We start from the raw sequence: 26,339 nt of genomic DNA on the forward strand, positions 1-26,339 counted from the left end.
TGTTCTCCAATTTGCATCATGGGGGTTTCCTCCAGGAACTCCAATTTCCCTCCCCAGTCCAAAAACATGCTGAGGTAAACTGGAGTTACCAAATTGCCCGTAGGAGTGAGTGGCTATAAAACATGAATGTGATTTTCAAAATGACACGATGCAACAATCCAGGCACAAGTAACAATTACATGGAAAGTTGTCTTGTATGACAAACACAACGCATCCATCAATCCTCCCAAGCAAATTCTAACAAATTATCCTGAGAAAAAATATACATTAAAGCTTTGCCCCACAGAGCCCATTCTAGACCAGAAGACCTACTGCCCTGTGGCTTGGGGTTTTGTGCAGGGCTCCAAGGTCTCAGTGGCTCTGTGCTGGATGGATGGATCAATGGATAGATGGATGGCTGGATTGAGGCACAAATGGATGGATGTGCCACAGAGCCATCTGGGCTTATTGTTGTTGGATTATTATCATGTATTGTAATTTTGATTTATTTTTCCACATCAACATTGTTGTAAATGTTATTTTACCCCTGACTCGGTTGATTAGTCTATGCTAGATGACACAGAATATCCTAGATGGGATACTAGCCCATCGCAAGGCACAAATGCAATCACTCTCTATGTTTTATATTCATGGAATATATAATGTACAGCAAACATGAAGGGGTATATACTATATCCTACTACAAATGTAATCTCTTAGAGCAATTTTGGGCATGACAAGTGCTATTAATATCACAATAGCCAGTATTAATATTTAAAGTGATCAATTTTCTCAATAATCCTCCATTATCTGATACATATGATCACAAGACACTTTATCCACTTTCACCAATGCACATATGACATGTTAGGGGAGCTATTGAGTTAATATTAGTTACGTAGTTATTCCAGAAATAAAATACTACATGGCTGAAAACCACCCTGGCGAGTGCTAGTCATACTACCAAAAATGGAGCAAGACAAACGTTGCCATGGCTGCGTCATGAAATAAGAGTGATCGTGACCCTTTAGTCCTGATAAAATGAAAGAAAGGCAAAGCATTAGCAGATTAGGTTATCTCACTTGATTTAAAGGCAGATACCCACTAATCAAGGCAATTGTTGTGACTGAAAGGTCTTGTGTATATGATCTCGCTGCGCATGTGTCGGGGTGACAGTATTTTATTTTATTTTATTTTTCTAAACCTCACCAAGAAGAGCCTTAGTCACGACACCATACGGCACGTAGAGTCTGAGACGCGATTCCTCGGAGATAAGCCACATGACGGCAGACGTATGAGGCTTAGCATGTCCGTAATTTCATATTCCCCATTTAATTAATCAGTAATAACCTTTGGGTCTCACAGGATTATGTCCTGTTTTATTACCCGAAGACCTGTAAATTGTACAGAATGGCATCGACGTTCCAGTTAACTCGCTTTGCGTACCCTTTCAAAAGCCCTGTTTAATGCAAGATTTTTAATTAAATTTCCTTACAATGTCACGCCAGCACTATTGAAATATTTTTTTAACGCAAATGTTGTTTTCCACATAAATAACTTAACCACCAGATTCCGCAGGTCGTTAACTTATTCGCCTAAATTATATAAATTTCAGAAGCTAGAAAGTAATTTAGATTAGGCCATCCTCTGAGTGATCCACTAGCGTTAGTACGCCTTAGACTGGGACCAGTTGCCGTTTAACTTCTCAATAGCGTTAGCGGTCATCACATCCGCGCCGTCCAATAGCGAACAAGCCTGAGCCAGACATCATTTCAGCTTTGGAGAATTATACCGACATACTACATGCTCGTATATAACATCCTGCTCGGCGATTAACGTCTACGTATTTATTTTCCCAGTGTTTTAGATATTTTAGAGGCAACTGATTTTGCAGAGTAGGGCATTTTTCAATGGAGGCTTCCTTGGAAGAAAACGCTCATGTTATGATGATGGACTCTCCAACAGCTGAGCAACCTGCACGGGAAGCGTCACAGAGGTACGAATTACACATTTAATTTCGCCTTTTTAATGACTGCGATCTGATCACACTCGACGTTTTAGCGTGGTCAGGCATGCGTGCACTGTCGCCTTATGCGTTCAGTCATGCTTCCCGACCCCCTTAATTTCATTTATCGAATCGTATAACATTCTCCCCAGATAGTGGACACAGATACCAACCCAGATCGAATAGTTACCTATTAGAATATTTTTACTTCATAACCAATTTGACTGTTTTGACAAGGCGCTGTAATAAGGTTATTTTTGTATTTTTTGCTAGTCCCCTCCCTTGATATATCAGTGATATATATGGAACAGACCGCAAGCAGTAGCGAACGGACATGTAGATAATAATCGTTTCATAAAATGTGGTTCGCGACCCTTGATATTGTTTATTTTGGTCAGTTGTATTTAAATACATGTATATGCCTAGGATGATAACATTTATAATGCACTATAATAACAGTAACAAATTACAAGCTCTTTAATAATGAAAACCGTTTTAAAATATATAAATCCAAGATGTACGTGTTAAATTTAAAGTAACTTAACTGTAATTATTATCTCTTTAATAACAACAGAGAATAGTCATTTACACAAATACAACGGGAGATTTACTGTCATGCTCCATATATAATACAGTGATACGACACGTCAAGTAATTTTTACCTTTTTCACCTCTAAATAAAATCCTTATGGGTCAGATGGGGTATATAAGCTTGAGTGTATCGTGGAAAAGAAGAAATCACACAAATAATAATATACAATATAATAGTGTTTTAAGTGCCCTGCTCTGGATCCGTTCATATTGTGCCTGCAGGGTGTCATTTCGGTAGGGATGCACGACCTCCCGAGCGAAAAAAAAATGAAGTTCCTCTTTGCTGTTCTTATATCACACGAAGTAATTACCCGGCCACGTTTCCCCAGTAAATAAATTCTGTCTGAGTCAGCAAAATGGTACAATTCCGTTCAACAGCAGAAAGCACAGAAAGAAAAAAAATGCATTTAAAGAAACCAGAGGTGGAAACGGAACTGACAGGTGCCCCCGGCGTTTCGCTTGCTGTTCAGGCAAACTGAGATGCAGCAGTCCGTATGATAACATGTTTTTGCTCAACGTACTTTGGACACATTACAGAGACATTTGGGCAATAATGCAAGGGGATTTCATACTCTATCTATCTATCTATCTATCTATCTATCTATCTATCTATCTATCTATCTATCTATCTATCTGTAAAATAATAATAATAATAATAATAATAATAATAAATATGAAAATGGTTGTATCAGTGGTAAAACATCCTGAAGAAAAATATTATCCTCATCTAACCCCTTAATTTCATAACCAGATCAGCTCTGTTGCACATATTACTTCTGGTAATCAAATTACTCTTGACAGATCTTTCATTTAGCTCTGGGAGAATCATATTGTGAATAGACTGGATTCAGGGTTCAGGCAAAATGAATTAATGAATTACAAAAAGGAAATATACCCAGAGCATTAATCTCCATGGTATTTGAAATTACGCCACGCTAAACACCATCCACTGTGGTTCTGATGGGATATGACACCCCATTCTCAGACTGCTCGAGTTCACTGCTCAGAAGGCAAAGGCGAAGAGCACATTTTCAACACCGAGTGCCACAGCCGGATTTGCACCTTGTAATTGGTCACACAACCCTGACTGGCTGAGGGGTGTGTGGTTTAGTTGCTGTTTTCAGCAGTACACTGCACAGGGAGCCTGCCCCCACCGCACGCTGACAGGAAACTGCCAAGCAGAGGCAGCACCCCCCCCCCCACCCCTCTTTGCACGGTGTCTCAGGTAGCTGTTTTGGGGCCTGTCGTTTCATGTCTGCTCTTCATCTGCTGGATTTCGAATTTGTGGAACGGCTCTAGGAAGGCCACCTCCTGTTTCCCTCACACACTCACACACACACACACACACACACACACACACACAATACATTGGTACATGTAATGTAAACCTAATCCAGACACACACACACCAACTGCAAAGAAAATTAAAGATTAAAGTGGACTGTATGTGTGAAAAAGCACAGCTGTGGCAGAGAGACAGCCCTGTGTGGGGTTGCAGGCAAAAGCACCGGACGTCGATGGTCAATTGTTTTTTTTAAATTCAGTGTATGTGATGAGACCCGCACAGTACAGTGCCTTTCGGCTGCATTGTTAGTTGTGGCATCTTCCTCTTTGTTACTGTGGATGGTGACACTCCTGGGTTCCTCCCCAGTGGTTGAGCCCCGGCCCCCGATAGGACTCGCCTTTCAGCATAGCTCCCTGGGATTGGCCGTATTACAAATGGCTGCCTCAGTTGTGAGTGTATAACCAGCCCCGTTTGGGACTAATCTACTGCTATTACTGAACCATTGCAGAGTATGACAGCCCGGCCTACTTGGTTTTGAATCAGGGTGCAGTCCAAAACAAAGACTCTTTCTATATTTGTTTTTTTTAATGAATGTACTTTGGGCATGTAGCTAAATCTCACATGGGAGACATCTAGAAATGCCTAAAACTGCTATACAAAATGGCCTTTGTGGTTATGAAGCAAGCTGCCCCTGAGTGCTCAGCCACTCTCTCCAGGCCGGCCACTAGTGGAGGAGAACACCTTGAATGTCTATCGAGTGATACTCCATCTCACATACGATGCTTTTCCACTGTAACCAGGAACCAAGTCGTACCCGAACCGTGCCACGCACTGTATATTTGATGAACATTTCACTGCAATTCATGAATTACAAGCAGGGAAAATATCCAAAGCAATATTCTCTGCGTTCCACTGTAAATTACCCAAGCTGTACTCAAACCGTACCCTCGCTTGCATGGGCCTGTGAAACTGTGCCTAAACTAAGCTGGTGGCGTCAACCACCATCTGATTGGACGTAAAGCACAAAGATACCAGTGACCTGCGTCAATATGTAGGGATAATCTGAAGGAAAAATGGGCATATTCTATGTACTATTCATTATTAGTAGATTTCCAAATTGCATTGTATTCACATTCTGTCAGAACTTGAAAATTTCCAACCTAAAAAAGTACTATAGAACAGCTGAACAGAATGGATTTGTAATGTTTATCTATCTATCTATCTATCTATCTATCTATCTATCTATCTATCTATCTATCTATCTATCTATCTATCTATCTATCTATCTATCTATCTATCTATCTATCTATCTATCTATCTATCTATCTATCTATCCGTAACATATAATACTAATAATATGATAATAACTATCCCCAGAAAGATGGAGTATGAGACAGGGGACAGTCTGGATGGGAAGCCAATCCATCCATCCATTTTCCAAACCGCTTATCCTGCTGGGTCGCAGGGGGTCTGGAGCCTATCCCGGAAGCAATGGGCACGAGGCAGGGAACAACCCAGGATGGGGGGCCAGCCCATCGCAGGGCACACTCACACAACATTCACTCACACATGCACACCTACGGGCAATTTAGCAAGTCCAATTAGCCTCAGCATGTTTTTGGACTGTGGGGGGAAACCGGAGTACCCGGAGGAAACCCCATGATGACATGGGGAGAACATGCAAACTCCACACACATGTAACCCAGGCGGAGACTCGAACCCGGGTCCCAGAGGTGTGAGGGAACAGTGCTAACCACTGCACCACCATGCCGCCCCTAATAATACTACTACTACTAATAATTTTCACAGTCTTGCTAGCAGAAATGAGTACATAGTAAATCATGAAGTACACCATGTGAGCAGTAAATAAGCGTCTCTTCACTTTTATGTCACTGTCGCTCACCAAACCCGGCGACGCCTTTACTGAGCCGACCCTTCTGCAGTGGAAAACCGGAGAAAGCTGTAAACGCGCTGGGACCATGCGCTATAGTTAGTCTGTCTTGCTAGTACTGATCAAGTATGGCCTGGTTGGATGGATACAGGGCTGGATTAAGAGTATTGAATGTCCCACAGCAACAGCACACATTGCATGAAGACACATTAGAAAGAAGCGGAGCTATTTGGCTCATGAAATTCAGAAATGCATATGACAGGGAAAACATTACATGGATGGATGCAAGATCCCTTCCTTCTTAAAAGGTTGACGAGCCCTCTGGTTGGCCAGGACATTTTTCATTGGACAGTGAGACGTGGCTCTCAGAGGATTTCCTGCTATATTCTGGGGGATTGTGGGGGTGCCTGAGCATGCAGATACATAATGTGGGAACCCCCCCTCCCAAAGCTGCCAGCTGTGTGCCCTTGCGGCACTGATAGCAGTGTGTGCCACGTTTGTGCAGAGCGCCTCCTAGGGGCAGTGAGTAGTTACTCATGTACACACATGTGATACAGGCTGCTAAATATAAGCAGAGTGTTTGATGGTGACCTCAGGAGAGGCAACCAAATGAAGCGACTGCATGAAATGTGCAATTAAGAATCTGACAAACAAGGGAATTTTTCAAACATTAGCATGACACAACTGTCGTAACAGGTCACGATTAATACAAAGAGTTTAACATCTGGAGGTCTTTAATGATAATTATAAAAGGATTTGACTTTAAATACTTTAACTTATGTTTTCATTTCCATTTATATGAATCTTTTATTAAGCTTCACGAAAAGGTGATACCAAAATAATTCCCAATGGCCGCTTTATCATTCCGGAAGTATTTATTTCAGCTTAGCTCAAAATCCACTGTCACACGACGTCTCCCCTTCGTCACGTTGAGGAGCCTCGCGAACCGCTAATTATGAGACCTGCAGCCAGCGTCACTGTTAATTATCACAGTCAGTTAATGGCACCACGTGTGGCTACTAGCATGGTGAAAAATTGCCCGTTGCCACAAAAGGACACGTGCGGAGAGGATCCTACCACTAGGACAGTAAAAGCCCCCAAAGCAGGCATATGCTGTACCTAAACACTTGTTCCAGTTCACCTAAAACTTCAAGGATCAAAACAACAGGTGGTGAACCTTCGTCAGACTTCATTTACCCTGAACAAACACCCACTGCTTACCGACCTCCTCACCAGAGCAATTTTGCTGAGGTCTCTCTTCCTTTACAAAGTAAACAACATGAATGATACAAGCTATTCAGCCTGTCCGACTTATGGATTTTTTTAAGGAAAATGTTGTCCTTCTTCACTATTTTCAGTGATTCATAAGCCCTGATGGTACTGATTATGTTTGGGGGCTTCTGTGACTCAGATCGCGTGTCTTAGTCCCTGGTCACTCCGACATTCATTATTTCATGTCCATTATTGACTTTCATAGCCGATCATCACACCCAGGGTTACTGCGTCTGTACTACATCAATCACAGCCCTTCTAGGCCTGTCATCTTTATTCTAACAGACATAAATGGACTAACATGTTCTGGGGCCTCTAATCTGTGTCCTTGTCCCAAATCCTACTATCCTCCTGACTGGGTAGTTTCCCTTAATCATCAGTAATGCAGTAAAATGTTTTGTATCCAAACATCTTTTTTCCGTAACACATTTGTGAGATCTCGAGTTGGACCAGAGTAATTTGGTCCAATGTCCATAAACCTCAGAGGTACTGAGCGATCTGCTGTTGTAATTAGAACGAAAAAAATGTGAAGTATTTTCTTGTCGTGAGGCTTTAAGACACACACACACATATATGTATTCATATCTTTGCGGGGACTCTCCATTCATTCCTATGACAAAAACCCTAACCCCAATCACGACACCCTTAACCCCTACCCAGCTCTAACCCTCACCATAAGTAACCAAACACAATACAAGACTTTTGGTATTTTTACCTTTTTGATAGTTATAAACATCTATTAAATAATTTAAAACAAATTTAAATAAAATAATGATATACACATGCTCATAAAATATGTATCTTGCCTTTCAAATACAGGTAATATTTGATTAATTGCCGTTTAATCTTAAAACTAGTAGGCAAATAAATAGTAATGTTTCATTGTTAAAAATGTACTTAAGTTGCTTCAAAGAATTTCAACATAGACAATGCAAATATGGACTTTAAAAAAATTAAGTAAGTTATTTGGTTGATCTAGCATAATGTAAAGTACATTTTTTCATAACTGCTGAATTATGAGGGGAAACAGAATGCAATTCAGTGAATGAAGATTAATGAGCACCAAGAGAACAGGAAACACTGATCGATCAGATCATATGTAGAGCAGAGTATTTTTCACAGGCTACGCAACAGCATCAAGAGTTGTGCTGTATTAACTGAGGCTGCATTGGAGTTTTAGGGGATTAACAGGAAATAATAACAAATAATGTGTTTAATTGGATTTAGAAAACAAAGCTGCTTCTTTCTGCATTTGCAATCTTGGATTCAGAAACTGCATCACTATTCATTTGGAAACCTTTAAAAATAAACCTTTTCAACTATTTTTCTTGTGAAAAGCTGTTGGCGACGGTAAGACCAGAAGGGAGGTTTGTTTAGTTGCTTACAGGCTCCAAGCTGAAAGACACTTGTAATGATTCAGATTCCCAGCCAATGTGAAGAATCAAGCTTTTGATTAATATGCTGAATACACAGCATGAAGCCTTGAGTCGGATGTAATGTTTTCCTTGAGGGACTCTGGATTCGCTTTGCATTGCATACAGTAGGATGAACCATTTCTGCGTTTTTTTTATATATATATGTCTGGTATAGCCCTGCAATGGGCTGGCCGCCCATCCAGGGTTGTTCCCTGCCTCGTGCCCATTGCTTCCAGGATAGGCTCCAGACCCCCCGCGACCCAGTAGGATAAGCGGTTTGGAAAATGGATGGATGGATGTCTGGTATATCCAGTAACTCAGGGGCGAATACAAAACCAGCCTCGGTGAATCAATTAACCCAGGTGAACGGAAGAGGAAACAGGTCCAGCTGCTTTGGGACAGAAGCTCCTGAGCATCGAAAGGCAGCTTTTATCTTTAGGCTGCCAAACACGCCTGTTAGTAGAGGACAAAACCAAGGAGGTGGCTGCCTGGAATGGTAGGCGACTTGTACGTGGGCTCGACTCTGCTGGACTGCCAAGGCTCCTCTCAGGCCTCCCCCATGACGTCTGTTCTCCCAAAGAAGCAAATTGCCACGGATAATATTTAATTATGGGGATAAGGGTGTCGGGGGGGAGGGTCTGCAAGGCCGGTGGAGATGCAGGGTTTTGTGGGAGGTAGATAGAGCCTTGAGGAGAGCGAGCAGCCTCAGTGTCCACCTGGAGCTGAAGTTCTGTCAGAACCGAGCGTGACTGACAGCTCCAGCCGCATCAGGACCCACCCCATCCCGCCTAGGGCCTCATGTGATGCCCGCGGCCCAGAAGGAGCCCAGCCCAGCAGCTGGAAAGGAGCCAAGTTCTGTGAGCCCTCAGCGTACGACGTGAGGAGAGTTAAGCGCTTGCCTGTTCCCGTGAGCCTCGGCGCCGGCTCGCGTTCCCACCGCCTGTCTGCTGTTGTTATGCTGCCCAGAAATGTAAGCGGCTGGTAGTAAAAGACATGAGGGATTAGTCATCGGCGAGGTTTGGGCGCCAGCCACGGAGCGGGGAACGGGCCGATTTGGCGCAGAGCTGGACTGCGGAGAATCGGTGTGAATGTAGCCACGTCTGAGAGGCACGGCTAAACCTCTTTTGTTTTTTTTCTCGGAGCGGCCGGCGTGTCGACTCTGCCCCTGCATGTCGAATTCGAGGTCTCCCTTCCAAGTTCGCCAACAGCACACAGGTGTGTGGTTGAATTGTGGGTAAACTGTTGACTGCGGGTTGCTGTTGGGTTGTGTTTGGGTGGCATGGTGCCTCAGTATGTGTGGGGCGGGGGGGGTATGTATATATTACATTGTGGGGACTGTTGGAGTATGCCGACTCCACTGGGTCCGTAGATGAGAAGAGATCACCCGGAGGCGTGGATGAGTTGTCAAATAACCTTTATTCCCGCAGATCGATCTGGGAACTCTGCAACGCGGCGTACCCCCCACAGAGTTCGACTTACTTGTTGTTCATGTTTGTCTTATACCCCTTCTACAAGCAGCCCCCACCCCTGTCCGTACTTTTCCACTTTCTGCCAATTTCGGCTTATCTGGCGCAATATGTAGTTCTGTACGTTCCTAGTTATTGCATCAACCCTATATCATTTGCCTAGCGATTGTCACCGCAGCCTGCGTCGATAGATTAACTTTGGTGCGCACAGAGCCTCCCTATATGTCCTTGGTCTCCTGCAGATATCGCTATCCACAATTCCCCATTTTGATCTCTGAAAAGAGATCACCAGTGCTTTGGCGGAAATTGTGACTCCCCCTTTTGATCTCCGCTAGGAGATCACTACTTATGGTGGAAGTCTTCTTCGCCGAGTGGAATCATAAACAAAGCAATCATCACATGTAATATAACTCCCCCCAAAGTCCCCCTTTTTATCTCAGTCATCTCCATCCTGGTCTCGGTGGTCTGATGTCAGATGAGGCCTTCTGCTTCTTCTGCCGGACAGGGGTAGACTACCCTGCCGCTCCTCTCAGGTCAGGGGATTATTCTGCCCCTTTGTGGAGCCCTGAGTTGGGTCTAGTTCCTCCGAACCAGAACTCTATGCTCTCCCAGCGAGCTCCTCCTGGATCTCAGCCACGGATCTGCCTGGCTGCTGTGTCGCGGCGCACTGGCTCCAGTGGAACCACGTGTCTCCTTTCCCTTTCAGCCGCACTGCATGAGAAGTCCTCTCGGTGACTTGGAAGGGGCCGGTCCACTGGGGCTCTGACCACTTCCTCTTGATGACCCCCAGGAGGACCCACTCCGCCGTGTGAGGCTTGCCGGTCCCTGCTGGTGACTGCCCCTCTTGCACCTGGGGGAGGAATCTGAAACGAGAACTTGCCATCCATCATAATATGCTTTGGTGTTCTGGCCCCCACAATCCCCTCCCTTGGACTGGCATCCTGCACTGAGCGTCTCGTACCCTGTGCCACCTTGGGTGGGCTGCAGGTTCACTGTGATCCGGTGCTGGAACAGTAGAAGATGGGTGGAGGAGTGCATGTGTGTGTTTAACGCTAAGCACTTACTCTAACTCACATTAGGATGTGAACCACGTGGTCCCCATGCCGCACACATGCCCTCGCATCTCCCATCTGGCCGCTTCAGCAGTCAAATCAAATCTCAGAAATCGATATCTCTTCCCCTCTAGTGCTAAAGAGCATTTCCATGCGTGTGAGGAGCCCTATTGATGGGTAACATTGTGCTCGTGGTCTCGCGTTGCAGTGTGAAGAATCCTGCCTCCGCCTCCATCATCAGGCCACCTGGGTTCAGCCTGTCAGACTGGGATTTACAGGAGCGTTGTAGCACTGCCGTCTCTAATGGAGGGCCCTAATGGAGTTTTTAGCTTCCCAGCCTGCAGCGCACTAGCACATGAGATACAGGAGATATACTCGGGGGATACAGCTATATCTTTTGGGTAAACAGTATTCATTTCTCCTGCTGTTTTCTGTTGGTTTAACGAAGGCTTTCGCTTCACTGTAGATGAGTACCTTGGATTCTCTTTGCAGTATTTTTTCATGAAAAAAATAATAAAACAAGCGGTACTTAACAGTTTATCGAAAATCTGCTGTTCCTCTGTTTCTCATGTGACTGTGTCATCAGCAGAGGACATTTCTGATCCAGGAAGTACAAATCCAGACCAGGATTTTGTTTCAACCAATCAGTGTCACAGTTACAGAGTACTCAACCGGTTGGTTGAAATGAAATCTTGGTCTGGATTGTTACTCTCTGGTCCTGAAATGTCCACCTCTGATCATCGTTAGAATGGCACATAATCAAAAAGAGTAAGAGGCCCAATGTGACTCCATAAGGTCTAATCAGTCACAGAGAGATGGACGCTTCCGGATAAGGTGTGACAAGCATTTCAAGGCACTCAGGTTAGCTTATGGAGCTCATACTTGATTGAAGCTGCTTAGAATGGGTGTATGTAGAATTCTGGCTAACGGAGACAGATGTCTTCATTTTGTTTTAGTTTTTTGTTGTAATAGCGGTGGGTGTTTGTGCCAGCAGACATGATTTGGCTGAAAACTGGCTGAAGAAGTGCTCGCTGTACAACTCAGAGAGCAGAGAAACAGCTGTCAGGCCTTCTGTCTGCCTCCCAGTGCCACGGCAGCGTTACAAGTCTGCTCCCTCACCCGCTGGAGCTGCCGGTAACCACGCCCAGCGGCCCCTCAAAACACCCCCCGCAGAAGGCTGAAATAAAGGGAGGGACCAAATCTGAGATGCCGTGTGGAACTGGATGCGAGTCTGTGGTTCAACCACATAAATCCCTATACCCCATACTAAAGAAGGCAGTCCCTATCTTTCTGGTAACAGGGAAAAATACAGGAAGTGACTATCTGGGGGGGAGGGGGGGGTGCTGAGTGGACCCTCAAACTGAACCCCGCCTTTCTAACCATGTGCTCTCTGGTGCCTGTCAGACTTCGTCCAGGATACCGAAATGCCGGGAATGAATTCCACCCGTACATTTTTTTACAGCACGCTCTGCTGCAGCAATGCATTTCCTGTTTGGTTAGAGCCTGCTGAGAATGTGACACTTGTGTACTGCGTCCCTGAGTGAGGAGACAGAAGCTGCCGAGTGAGGTCACCATCTCTGCTGGCACAGAGAACCTTCACCACGTCCCAGGGCTGTAGAGGGAGACATGGCGAGCGCGGCACTCGGCCATCGCTCATCCTGAATGTGGCCGTCATGACGGAGACACGTTTTGGGCGGCAGTGAATGTGAGTGGGCAGTGAGGGAGCTGACGGACACCCTCATTTCAGGCCAGAATCTCGTGTTTGGCCTCCAAGGTATCAAACGATATTCACAGAGAAGTCTGGAAGGCAGCAATCCCTCTTGGATGCAGATGGACGTCTCAGTCGGTACGTCGAACATTTGCGTTTTACAGAACTGCTAAAAGGCACCCACTGTCAAATGCACAGCGGCAAATAACTGGGGCTATGATTAATTAGCTCTTGTTGCAGGAATGCAAATAAAGCCCTTGAACATTGGTGCTGGTCTTGAAAGGCATTCTCTTCCATTGTTTACCTGCCCTGTCGCCTAGGAGATGGGGAGGCCATTGTGAGCCCACTCAGCCCCATCTAAAATCAATCCTGTAGCCTTCAGGATTAGAAACAACTGAATAAATTCTTTTATTGACCTGCCAGCTACTATCGCTACGACACCAGGCAGATATGATTGACGGACCATTATGGAAATTCTAATTAATTGTCACAGATGTTTTAAACAGCTGCTGTATACATTTTAGGCAACATATACTATGTAATTACCACCCAATTTTGTTCTCACATAGGTTTCAGGATTTTCTGAGTGGCAGGACAGAATCATTCAGATTCAGTCGAACAGCCATTAGGAAATGTTGGATAAAATGGTGTCCTAAACGCAAGAAACTACTGCCAAAACCTGACAAAATGCTCAGACAGTGTTAAAGAAAACATTTCAATTACACTAATTTTCCACATTTTGTCTCTGCCATATTTTTTCATGCAAGAAAAGGCAGCCTTTTATAACAGTATAACCAATACCCAGAAACTACCCCCTGAAAGCATATTACAATGTTTATACACAAGTCACCTGGAACTGGAAGGTAGAAGTGGAGCCTGAGGACATATATGAGGCAATCCGGTTGAGATACCCCGACCCATACAGTATATACCTCCCCTTTTACAATAGCGATTACATTTTCTGCTGTAGAACATCCAGTCGTGAGCAGTGAATGAAATGACTTTTGTCCACAGCTTAGCCAGTGCCGTTACCTGAAGCCGCTTACAGTTTTATCCCTCTGTTCAGCTGGTCGTTCTTTGTTAGATGTCCCTTGGAACTATAGCAGTGTCCCTCGTAGGTCTTAAACAAACAGCATTTAATTAAAAATCCATTCCTTCGGCCTCTGTAACTCCTGGCATGTATTCATGCTAGAATTTAAGCTGCAATTTGGAATTCTTAGCTCCAATCATATGCTTAGATTTGTATTCAGTGTGTCTTTACGACCTAATGCTAATTACGAATGCTGTCTGATTTAGCAGTTACTAAATTTCAAGGCACCCATTATGTCTGTGTGACACAGTAACCTTGAGCTCTCGCAGTTTGGGAATTTAAATGCCATCCCTCCCATTCTGTGAGTTTCGATGTTCTTCCTGAGCCGCTGTCACTTTGCTGCAGGTACCCCAGCTTCTTCCTGCAGACCGTACAGGTACTGTATGGGTCGGCATATTGGCACCTCTAAATTGTTCATAGTATGTCAGTATATTATGTGCATTTCCTACGGTGGATTGGCTTCTGGGGGTGGCATGGTGGTGCAGTGGTTGGTTAGCACTGTTGCCTCACACCTCTTGGACCCGGGTTCAAGTCTCCGCCTGGGTCACATGTGTGTGGAGTTTGCATGTTCTCCTCATGTCATCGTGGGGTTTCCTCCGGGTACTCCGATTTCCCTCCAAAAACATGCTGAGGCTAATTGGAGTTGATAAATTGCCCGTAGGTGTGCATGTGTGAATGAATGGTGAGTGAGTGTGCCCTGCGATGGGCTGGCCCCCCATCCTGGGTTGTTCCCTGCCTCATGCCCATTACTTACAGGATAGGCTCCGGGCGACCCAGCAGGATAAGCGGTTTGGAAAATGGATGGATGGATTGGCTTCCTTTACTGAATATATCCCATTAAAAGTAATGAAGGTTTATTTAAATGTGACAGGTTATTAACAGTAAACCAAAGCAGTTACACATCATATTCAGTAATAGCTTTTCATCTGAAGTGTTAAATGTCAAATCTGGAAGCTGATTTTTCTTAAATGCCACTTAAATATGCTTCTCGCGTTCCATCGGCGTCACCTGACCTTTATTGCGCATTCGTAATTTGTTTAAGTAAGCAGGTTTCGTAATCCATGGGCGAAATGTTATCCTGGCATGAGCAAATGTGCTTCGGCATTTTTTTTTTTTTTAAAGTAATTTATGGCTTTTTTAAGTTGTTACATTCCAATATGCAATGCATCCTGGGAAACACGAGCTTTCGGGATCAGCCAGCAAAGATGCAGCACCATCGGCAAATCCCCGCAATGGGCCTGCAGTTTATCCCAGGATCCACCGACAGACCTTTTGCTTTAGCCTCAGGACCCATGTTATTCCTTGGTGAGAAAGTCCAGACCCAAACTTACAATAAGAGTTATTTACTGGCGCAGGGAGGGAAGTTCAGGTCCAGAAAGTACAAGCCCAGACCAGTGTTGTTTCAACTGACCAGCTGTGTATAAAGAGTATGCAACTGATTGGTTGAACTTTCCACTTCTGTTGATAACCCACTGAAAAGTGACCCACTGGTTGAGAAACACTGATGGAGGAAACACCTTGTGCAGGATGCCCATCCATAGCTGAGCACACGCATGCTCATGGTCGCACTCTATGAGCAATTAGAGACATCGGTTCACCTAACGCCATTGCTTTGACTCATAGGGGCAACCTGGGGAAAAGGAACAGAGGAATGAAAGACAGCTTTAGAGCTGTTAGGGTCATCGCTGCCCTGTGAAACACCCAGGCAGCAGAGAGCTTTGACGTGGAGCAGAATCAAACGGGGTCTCCATTAGCTTCATCTGCCTTTTAGCCCTGCAGCTTTGGAGGGGTCATACAGCCCCCTCACCCAACAACTGGATGGCAGCTGAAGGCTGTTCATAAGCACTTTGCCAACGATGGATGGTAAATATAACGAGGCAAACGTGAAGGTCGTTCGTGCGCTTTTCACTTGAGGTGTTTTTTGTGCAAAAAAGACCCTTGTGACTGTAGTCTTTGACATTCTGAAACATATATAAAAAATTCTTAAAAATGCAAAAAAAAATAAAAATGCAAAAATGCTAGGAGACGTGTTGCGGTCGACGCTGCGCTGAGAGGCAGACAAGCACAACACAAATAAAGTCATTTTCAGGTTGCACAGCTCAGGAATAAAAGGAATCGTGAATACAAGTACATGTTAGAATGTTCGGCATGTGTCTGTTTTTGTGTGCAGTTACAGTGAAATACCAGAGGTGTCACTGTGCCCTCCGGACAGCCCAGCTATGGAGCCCAGAGTGACTCTCCTACAGACAGAGGGACTCCGTTCCAGTAGCTGCAGCCTGGCCAGGATGTCCTCCTCATCCCAGCTGTACCACCAGGTGTCCGCGGACTGCTCCCACCTCTCCCCCCATCCAAAGCGATGCCGCTGTTGCGGGCACCGGCAGAAAGTCCCGGGCAGCCCCAGTCCCAGCCTGCATTCCATGACAGGAAGCCCCCACCCTAACTGCTCCTCAGAGACCACCAGGACTGCTCGTGGCTGCAGCCCCTCCCACGTGCCCTCCTGCCACGACACCGTGCACTGCCATTGGCTGCAGGGATCACATGAAGGCGGCGCCCACCACCCACTGCAACACCATGTAGTAACAGTCAGGTGCAAAATGTATCGTGCACATGATGTACATCTATTGTACACAATTAACACTGGAAAGTACACAAAGATTAATATAACACACTAACTGTGCTCATGTCTGTTGTTTCATTTTAGCCATGAAGGGATATACAGGATTCCAAGAAGGTCAGTGTTTCACACAACAAACGTGTCAATCATCTTCTTTATGAGGCATTATCACATATGTTCTGTGTTTAGACTCAACAAGAGTCATATGAGCTTTAGCTGAACTGAACCCATTTAAAATTCTGAGCTGCATAGTTCATCCTCTGAAGAACACATGCCCAGTCGTTATTCCGTTATTCCGGAAAGCTCTCCGGTTGCCAGCAAGCAGGCTGAAATGAATTTAAGTCGCAGAAAACGCTGCTTTTTCCAGAGCACGTGTCTGCTTGGGGTAGAAAGGAGGGAAAAAGACCTGACACTCATCTTGCAGCCGCAATGTGGAAGCCATTAAGCTGTCAGTTCTGTAATTGCATCTCTCTAATAAAATCATGCATGCCTCCCCCATTGCTTGCCAGCTACTCCCAGCTTATAGTGGAGTTCCCCGTGGCGGTCCTCATCAGCTGCACCATTGCTCTCCTGGGATGCTCCTTAGCCGGGATCCTGATTGGTCCACTGCCAGACTTCTCTGACCCCTTATTGGTGGGTTTCCGTGGTTTTCTTTCTCCTTCTGCTAACCCAGCCACTGGGGGCAATCGTTTACAAGCAGTCCTTTCTCTACTCTCTCTTGCCAATTCATCAATGTAAGTGGAACAGTCCACCCTCCCCCCATATCCCCGTGCGAATAAAGTTCAAATCTAAAATAATTTTCGGTCCCTTTTTCCGCCTAGACATCACGTTGGGAATTGGATGATGCAAGCGACTCATTGTGTTCCTGCAAGAGTCCTGCCAGTGGCTCAGCACCCGTCTCTGAATTATGATTTGGGAGGGGCGGCTTTTCACCTGTTCCCTCGCCTCAGAAGCTCCATTTGCACATATAACTGTCATCCACCGCATAAATGTGATTTAACTTCAGGACACTTTGATAATATTCAGGATTTTATCAGAACCATTTACTTACAAATGGAGACGCTGTCTAAATGGAGGATATTTACAGTATTTACAGTACATTCCCTGAAAGAACCATAGGGTGTGCTGTGTTTAAGGGGTTAAGTCCAATGTTAACATTTCCCTCTTTATGTAAACATAATAATAAAACAGTCCTAATAATGGTTTTCATAGAAGTCATTGTTCCCTTGACAACTGCCAGTCCCATGACAACACTGACTGGTTACCATAACAATCGGGTACTCATTCCGCAGGGGTTGGAACCACGCGGGACGGACATCGGGAACCGACTCGCCGCCTGGGCCAAGCTGCAGGAGAACACGGGACCGGGGAAGCCACTGTCTCTGTTACCGCGGAATCTTGCCGGAAAGTCGGCTAGCGGGTATTAACGGCCCCTGGGGCCCTGGAAGTAGGGCGCCTCGCAGACCTCATGACATCATGGATCTGTTAATTATGTCTCACTCTGCTTTCTCAGTCAATGAGTCCAATCATTCATCTGCTGCTGAAGCAGACCATGTTCAGTATAGTTTTCAGATAATAATTCAGGGCTGGTCTCTTGGTCAATTTCATTATATGATAGTAATATGGGAGAGTAGCCAAGAAAGAGCTGCTGGATCTGGCTTTATAATAAACACGAAAATCGACTGTACATCTGGGAGCCACCATAACTATTTAAAGTTCAGACTAGTAACGTTACATTGATGAACAATCTGATTGTCTTTGGTATGAGCAAAGGGAACCCAGTTGTCCCGGAGAACCGTTCTTTTTATCATTGTGCCCAAATTTGATGTGAACAGTGAGAACCAGCCAGTAACAAAAGGTAGACATTGTCAAGTCAGGTCCCTACAAGGCAGAATGAGCAGGATTTCTGCCAATAAAAAGTTCTAATATTAAGTGTTGCATGCATTACATTCAGGTCAAGGTGACTTTTTTCCACATTACGCATTTCTTACAGATGAAAAATTCAAAGTAGTAAATTCACTGACAAAGCAGAGGGATATGGGGAAGAATACTTGCAGAATATTTACAAGGCAGATTGCTGACATTAGGGGCTCATATCACTAAGCTGGAACTCTTGCTTAGCCAGATAACGGGTTGGATTTAAGGTAGTCTGGGCTAAATGTACATGAACGAAGATAAAGTCCATTTAAACTGGGGTACCTTAAATCCTATAAGTTATGCTGCTAAGTGAGAAACTCTGCTTTATGATACAGGGTTTAGGTCTGGCAATATGAGTAATGTAGTGGTGAAGTGAAATTATATCGGTGGGAAGTCTGAATCTGATCCAAGTCTTACTCTATTATTATTCTAGCGATTATTTTGCAGATAAATCTAGTAATCAGTTACTCCCACCCCTAAGAATCAAAGAAAACAGAACAATGAGCCATTCTTCTGAATGGCTCATGGAAAGGAAGCCAGCCATAAGATCTGAGTCACTATTCCATCATGGGATGTCATATTTTTTTATTTCTGTACCAGAAACACATCTGCAATATGAGCTTTGTTCCAGCACCGTGTTTCTCAAAGTGGCCCTCGGAGACCCACAGACAATCCATGTTTTCACTCCTTCCCAGCTCTCTAAAAAAAATGTGGACTGTCTGGCAGGGAGCTGGGAGGGAGCAAAAACATGGACTGACCGTGGGTCTCTGAGGACTGGATTGGGAAACATCTCTAAAATAAAATAAGCAACCTAACTACAACAGACAGAAAGCCTGTTTAAAGGTACTGCAGCTAGAAGCTGTGTGTCGTATCTGCAGTGTGACACTGTGGTCCTGTTTCCCTGTTCCTCACTCCATGAAGCTTTGGTCACGGTGATGAGCAGGACACCAGCCGCGGCGTGGGGCAGCACCAGCGACGCTCTCGCAGAATGCTGGACTGGGCGTTCGCTCAGGAATCCTTCTTCTGCGACTCCCCAGGTGGGAATCCCTGCTTCTTGGGGTTTTTGGTGGGATATTCCCATAATGGATTTAACTTTCCATTTGCCCATTAAGCCAACACTGTTTTTCAGTCTTGTGACTGGATAAATCATGCATTCCTCTTTGAAGAAGTTCTGAAGTTTCAGTACAACCTGCAGACAACCATACGTTGTGCTTTTTTCTGTCCTCCGATGCGGAAAACGTCGCACGCTCCCACATGTCCGGCTCGTCGCAGGAGAACGTTACGCCCAGCTGGTTTTTCGCTCCGGAAACTCAGCCAGTCTCTGGAGCCTGAAGGCCATCCGCTCCATGTGTGAGATGGAGCAGGCGAGGGTGAGTGACTGACTGCTCCATCTGCTGCCCATCACCCAGTCCCAGATGCATTGCTCCCGATCATTCACCTCTCTATTAGCCACACCACACCTAACTGGAGAAGCCCGGATTATCTCCTCCTCACCGGTAATACGTTCCGTGGGGAATCTTCACTCCTGGATCTCGTCAACATTCTTCACGGTGAACAATTTCCTCAGATTCCTTGTTGCACCTCTAGTTGTTTTAAAAAAAAACTGTAATGATTTATTTATGGAGCTGGAAGACAGTCGCTATTGGCAGGGAGATATCTGTCAGACATTCCAAGGTGTAACAATACATTTTGTACCTTCTAGAGTACTAGACCTTTCACATCTTTTATCTGCTTTTTCGCTGGCAAGGAAATGAAGGATATTTCCAGCACTGTCTGGCAGGCTCTAAATTAAAAAGGAATCTGCATAATGAGATGGAGATGACAATGTCAGAAGCCCTCCTTAGCAGATAAAACTACACGCTGACGGCCTTGTTAATATCAGTGTCGAATATCCTCATATGTTCCCGCGGCATGCAGAGGATGGATTTCTATTCAACTCATTCTTCCCAGAGGGGTGCTTTTATTCCGCTTTTCCTGCTATCCGGAATCCTGACGTAGCCCAGACTCCCTGCATGTCTCCGACAGCTGAGGAAATGCAACGAGCGCACAAAAGAAAACACCGGGGATGCAGACGTTCCCCACATTTGTGCTGTTACCTTTAAGTAAAAACAGCATTGTTACATGGAATTAGTTGCTGCGGAGATGGTGTTATCAGTTTACCTGGCTTTTGGGATTACACTTGGTTCTAAATGCAGGTGGTCTTCCAAGGAAGTGTCTTCCCTTCCACTCAAACCCAGTTGTTAATCCCTAAAACTCTGAATAACCTCACCAGCACCAACAACCAATCAGGTATTCCAGTGGAACCACGGCCAAGCTAGATACAAAAGGCACAAAAAATACTCACTTAGATTAACAAACTCAAGATAAAACATACAAAATAGCTTTTGAGGTTCCATACACGACAAGGCAATGCAAAGAAGAAAGGCAGGAGAACAAAGTAGATGTCTGGATTGTTAAAGAACCTTTTTTGAAGAACTGATCTAAAGCCTGCCTTTTTTCTATGTTGATCTCCTACGTACACTTACAGCTAATCACTTGCATGAATTCAATTGCATTTTTAAATTTGTACATCACCGCCAATAACAAAATTTAACCAACAGTACACATTGTAATTGAGGCATATTTACTAATATATGCCTGTTCCATCAATCTTACCAGGGTAACTGGTTGTAAGTTGGAATGTATCGCTATATTGTCTTTTATAAGTGATTTTGGTTCAGATTACTTTTACTGTTGCTTCATACCCTTTAGGTTGGGGGACTGAATGCCAGCCCCGTTCTCTGTGGAGATTGTAGGCTCTCATGTTTGTGCAGGTCCCTGTATCTGTAATTGTGTATGGATGTGTGGCCCACAACCGCCTGGCATCCCATATACTGTGTCCCTAAGCTTCTGCCCTGTACTTCCTAAGATTAACTGCAAGCTCACTGCTAATCTGTCCTGAATAAGTGAATAAGTTATCAAAGATAGTTGGATGGATGGATGCTCTGCTTGAAAAATAATGATGATTCATTCTTGCTTTGCATTTCAGATCCGGTCCCATGCTCATTTCCAAGACCTCTGTGAACAGGACAGACCGGACATAGGCGGGGCCTCAACTAATCGTATGTGTTGCCCAAGCTGGTCTTTGGGCAATTACCTGGCCGTGCTGAACAACGCTACCTCTTGCTTTAGCCTGACTGCTCTGCAGGTATCCAAAAGCCTGACTCTACTCCGCCAGTGTGCCCCTTACTACCACGACAGGAGCCTGGCACCATCCTGCACCGAGAGGAGCAAGATGGGTCACTGTGCATCGGTGCCATCTCAGTGCAAGCACTCCAGCGCAGTCTACCAGATCCTGCATTATCTGGTTGACAAGGACTTCCTTGGACCTCAGACCACAGGTTATCAAGTCCCCTCACTGAAATACAGCCTTCTGTTTCTGCCTGTAGAGAAAGGAGATCCAATGCTGAAGATATACTTGGACAATTTGGAGGGCCGTGATCTTACATACAGCAACACCACAATCACAGGCATGGATCTGGGCATCAAAGAGCAGCTTTTCAAATACTATTTGGCTCGTGACTCAGTCTATCCAGTGCTGGCTGTAGTGATGCTTTTATTGACGACGGCTCTCTATCTGCGGTCATTCTTCCTCTCGGCGATGTCCTTGGCGGCAATCATGGTGTCTCTCTTTACTTCCTATTTTTTCTACAAAGTCGCTTTCCGACTCATGTTCTTCCCTTTTCTTAACATTGCTGCGGTTCTGGTCTTGCTGGGGAGTTATTCCAATCAGGCATTTACGTTCATAGACCTCTGGCATCTCCAGCTATCCCAGAAGCCTCCTGCATCGCTAGAAAAAAGGGTCACACGGGTTCTTCAAGAGGGGGGATACTTGATACTGGCATCGGGACTGACAGCCAGTGCCACATTCTACTCAGGATATATGAGCAGCATCACCACCATCAGGTGTTTTGCAGTCTATCTTGGTACTGCTTCTTTAATCAGCACTCTTTTCTCTCTGGTATGGTTGCCCTGTTCCCTTATCCTGCGTGAGCGTTACTCTGCAACAGTTGCGCTGCCCAGGAAACCCTGCTGTTCCTTGGGCCCCAGAGGATTCTGGGACACAAGCTCGAGGAAGCGATGCTTATTCACAATGGTTCGGAAATTAAGGGGACTGAAACGGGGACTGTCTGACACATCGGATTTGCTCTTCTTAAAAATCCTGCCATGTGGTGTGGTTAAATTTCGATATATCTGGGTTTGTTGGTTTGCTGTATTAGCAGCAGGTGGAACTTACATAACATTTGTGGACCCAGGAATGAAACTCCCTTTTTCAGACAGTAAAGTGGCTCAGCTCTTTCGTTCCAGTCATCCTTTTGAAAGGTATGATTTGGAATACCGTCACCAATTCATGTTTGAGCGGCTAAAGAGTGGGGAGGACAAACCCATGACAATCACTCTCGTTTGGGGCATCCTTCCAGTAGACAATGGAGACCACCTGAACCCCAGAAGCAATGGTACCTTAGCTACGGACCCAGGCTTTAACATGAGCAGCCCAGAAGCTCAAGTGTGGCTGCGAGGCCTGTGCGGAAGAATCGGAAACCAGAGTTTCTATGTTCCTTCCTGGTCCCCTGAGGGAGAATTCAAACAGGACAATATCTGTTTTGTTGAACAGCTATTACACTGGGTGTCAATTAGACGCTGCTCTGAGAATGAGGACGCTTTCAACTTCTGCTGCAACAATATCCCATTCCCTTACCTCCCCGCTGTTTTTGAGCAGTGCCTGGCCATGATGGCTGCTGAGAGACATGCAGAAGGGTACTTGCCTGACACAGCGGGACCTCGTTTCGACCCAGACGGCCGTCCAGTAGCTTTAGTTATAGAGTTTAAGACGACCCAACTCTACAGTTTCAATTTCAATCAAACTGCACATTTCTACAAGGAGATCGAGACATGGTTCACTAAAGAAATATCTAGTGCTCCTACTGGACTTCGGAGTGGTTGGTTTGTAAGCCAATTGTCTCTCTACGATCTCCAGCAATGTTTAAGCTCGGAGACACTGGTAGTGACAAGCTTCTCAGTAGCCCTTACCTTCGCCATGCTTCTCTTGACCACCTGGAATATTCCACTGAGTATTTATGGAACCGCCGCCGTTGGAGGAAGTGTTTTCGTCACGGCTGGCCTCCTGGTCCTGCTAGAGTGGCAACTAAGTGGCTTGGAGGCCCTTTTTATATCAGCTGCTGCTGGGCTTTCTGTTGATTTTGCTGCTAACTATTGCATTTCCTATAGCTTGGCACCACACTCGGATCGGCTCGGAAGGGTAGCGCACTCCTTAAAGAGAATGGGCTGTCCGGTAGCCACAGGAGCCGGTGCCTACTTCTGCATGGGTGTCATAATGCTGCCTGCAACTGCACTGCTGTTTCGCAAGCTGGGCATCTTCCTACTCTTAGTGAAGTGTGTGGCTTGTGGATTTGCCACTTTCTTCTTCCAGTCACTCTGTTGCTTTTTCGGGCCACAGAGGAACTGTGGGCAAATATTTCTGCCATGTGCAGGAACAAATATGCAGTACAAGGAAAAGGGGACTGAAAACATGCTATCTCCTGGCTCTGCCTTAGAGCCGGCCTCCTCCAATGCAGCAGCTAATGGGTCTTTTGGCTGCGGGGGGCATTCCAGAATGCAAAGGGGATTCGAAAAAGGAAGCGACGGTGGTCATCTCTGTCCGGGGCAGCATCGCCAGCGACAAAGACACAGAAGCGAAGGGAGGAAGCCAGAACAGTATGAGCTTCAGCCTCTGGCCTGTCAGATGAGCGACAGCTTTGAGAACAGCACTTGCACCAGCAAACTGTCCAACAGACCCTCTGTCCTCTCGGATGACATTCAGTTCCGTAGCCTGAGCCCAAGGGGAGATATAGAAGCAATGAGCATTGAGGGAGACAGCGAGGACTTATCTTGTCAGCACTTTGAAGTCTGTAACCCACCTCCTGCCCTACAGACCTCCTCCCCATACAAGGAGAACACCCTCCGACCAGTGGTAGTATCACCAACTAATCTGACCCAGGAAAGACTCTTATGTAGGCAGTGCCAGAGTCAGTCTGGCACCCGTAAACACTGGAATGTCTCAACGTCCTCCTCCTCAAGCATGGAAGATATCATCAGCAGTCAGCCTCCAGACCACCAACAATCATTGCCCACAGAGAGGACAACCGGAAGTCCTTTCAAGGACCACCCCCATCGACGGCTCCTCTCGTCCCAGAGTTCTTTCGATGGGCTGGAGGACTCCAATGAGACTTGCCTGAGTGACATTGAACCAGGACCCTCAGCCCCACAGACTTTAGAAGAAACTGTAAGAGAGCTGAAACCAGGTCACTTGAATGGCAAGAGGGACACTTTGCGTCTGTCGCTGAAGGAGACTGTTTACGAGACAGCTCCCTTGGGGAGAGGTAGAACAAGCCAAGGAGACTTACCAGTCATCTTACCCAATAGCAAACCAGATTTACCAGATGTATGGATAAAAAGGGAAGGGAGAAGTGGGGAAGGTAGTTGAAGTCATGCCACAATGTGTTAATGCAGCTAATTGCCAGTCAAATCACTCAAAATAATTCATTGTAATAGATCTCGATCCAAAATGAGGACCCATTTGTCAATCAAAAATTTCAGCCTATTTTTTTGGGGAGGAATAACTTTTGTTAGCCCTTCAATTGAAACAATGCAGCACGACACTTGTTCAGCGTTAAGTGATCTATTTCGTGTGAAAGTGTATCAGTTCAAGCTTGGTGACAATCTGTCAGACTATTGTATGAATGACTTCTTGATGTCAAATACATATTTGTCTCCAGTGTATTATTGCCTAAAAAATCTCACAAGACCAGGGAAGAACAAGAAAGTCAAACATTGGATGCGAATTTTTTTTATAAAGGTTGAACATAACAGCCGTTAATTATCAAAGTGTTGGAAGGCAATAGCTTGCATTTTTGACGGAAGACATGTGGTTCAGAATCCACAATAAACATACCAAGGATTAGAGGAAGATCAAGAAAATTAAGTGCATTATTTATTACCTGGGGGCAAATCTTGATCCTAAATGACAAGTTTATATAATGTCTTCACTAAAGTTCTTTGTACATAACAAAACTGTTATCAAGTGCTTGAAGCCTTTTGGAGATCCATGGTACCAAACCATCATGTCTGAACTAGTTTGACTGCAGTGTTTTCAAGTCTGTAAATCAAAATTTGCATATGAGGATCAGATCAGAATCAGACAGACTTGACACCTGCTGAAACTCTTAGTGAAATATAAAATCATGACTATATTGGAAAGGTTCAAAGAAAGTGCACCTGTGTAAACTGCTGTTTATCACGTGTAGGGAACACATAAGTGATGTCGCACAACTACAGCCATAGAAGATTTGACAGGCATTTATACCGTACTGAATTTGTTGTATAGCTAAGTTCATTTTGTTAATGTACTGTAATTATATGTAAATATGTATGTGTGTGTGCAAATGTCAATTTGTATGCATGTGCCAAACCATTTTAGGTCACAACATTTTAAATACTTCAAGAATGAAAACTAATTGAATTTTCTCAAGCATCTAAGTACTGCAGCTGATACGGTTTGGACGAGTTCTGTAGCCTGTAAGCTTTCTAGAAGGTCCAATAACAACTGGGTAGAAGTCTGATTATTCTGTCCTGCGTCGTTGTACAGTACCATGTACTAGTCTATTCTGTATGATATACAGATTCATTTACTCAACAGGAGATAGATGCAATTTTATATTATAACTCAAAACATTCTCTGAAAGGTCAGTGCAACTAATGATTAACTACTGCCTGCAAATGGATGTTTCAAAACCTAATGAATATCCGGCAAGTTCCAGCATCAGTCCCTCGCCACCGTGCATGAACGGATGCCACAAAAGCCTTGTCTTAAGCCCATTTTCAATGGGGTTTTCATCCACTGTATATTTAGTCTCTGACATGCTAAATAACTCACATCAGAGAAGCACATTTCGTTTCCGTTAGCATGTCGGAGACCAACGGATCTGCATGGATTCACTTAACATCCGACCGCTTCA

At 45.0% G+C, this 26,339-nt stretch overlaps 1 protein-coding gene across 1 annotated transcript; it reads left to right on the forward strand.

Annotated features, from left to right (window-relative positions):
- The first annotated feature begins 1,680 nt into the window (after positions 1–1,680).
- On the forward strand, positions 1,681–25,104 carry disp2 (dispatched homolog 2 (Drosophila)). The gene is made up of 8 exons (XM_048975135.1): positions 1,681–1,975; positions 15,925–16,341; positions 16,456–16,485; positions 16,878–17,001; positions 17,661–17,788; positions 19,207–19,322; positions 19,558–19,655; positions 21,314–25,104. The coding sequence occupies exons 1-8, from the start codon at positions 1,890–1,892 to the stop codon at positions 24,806–24,808; spliced, it is 4,494 nt and encodes a 1,497-aa protein (XP_048831092.1). The 5' UTR covers positions 1,681–1,889; the 3' UTR covers positions 24,809–25,104.
- The last annotated feature ends 1,235 nt before the right edge of the window (positions 25,105–26,339 follow it).

This window comes from Brienomyrus brachyistius, chromosome 14 (assembly GCF_023856365.1).
Source record: "Brienomyrus brachyistius isolate T26 chromosome 14, BBRACH_0.4, whole genome shotgun sequence".
Taxonomy (NCBI): domain Eukaryota; kingdom Metazoa; phylum Chordata; class Actinopteri; order Osteoglossiformes; family Mormyridae; genus Brienomyrus; species Brienomyrus brachyistius.

Bases quoted from the DNA above. Each gene is read 5' to 3' on its own strand.
- disp2 (XM_048975135.1), top strand. From the start codon at position 1,890: ATGGAGGCTTCCTTGGAAGAAAACGCTCATGTTATGATGATGGACTCT. The intron at 17,002-17,660 runs GTGGGTTTCCGT...CTCATTCCGCAG, and splicing joins ACTTCTCTGACCCCTTATTG to GGGTTGGAACCACGCGGGAC. The intron at 19,323-19,557 runs GTGGGAATCCCT...GGCTCGTCGCAG, and splicing joins CTTCTTCTGCGACTCCCCAG to GAGAACGTTACGCCCAGCTG.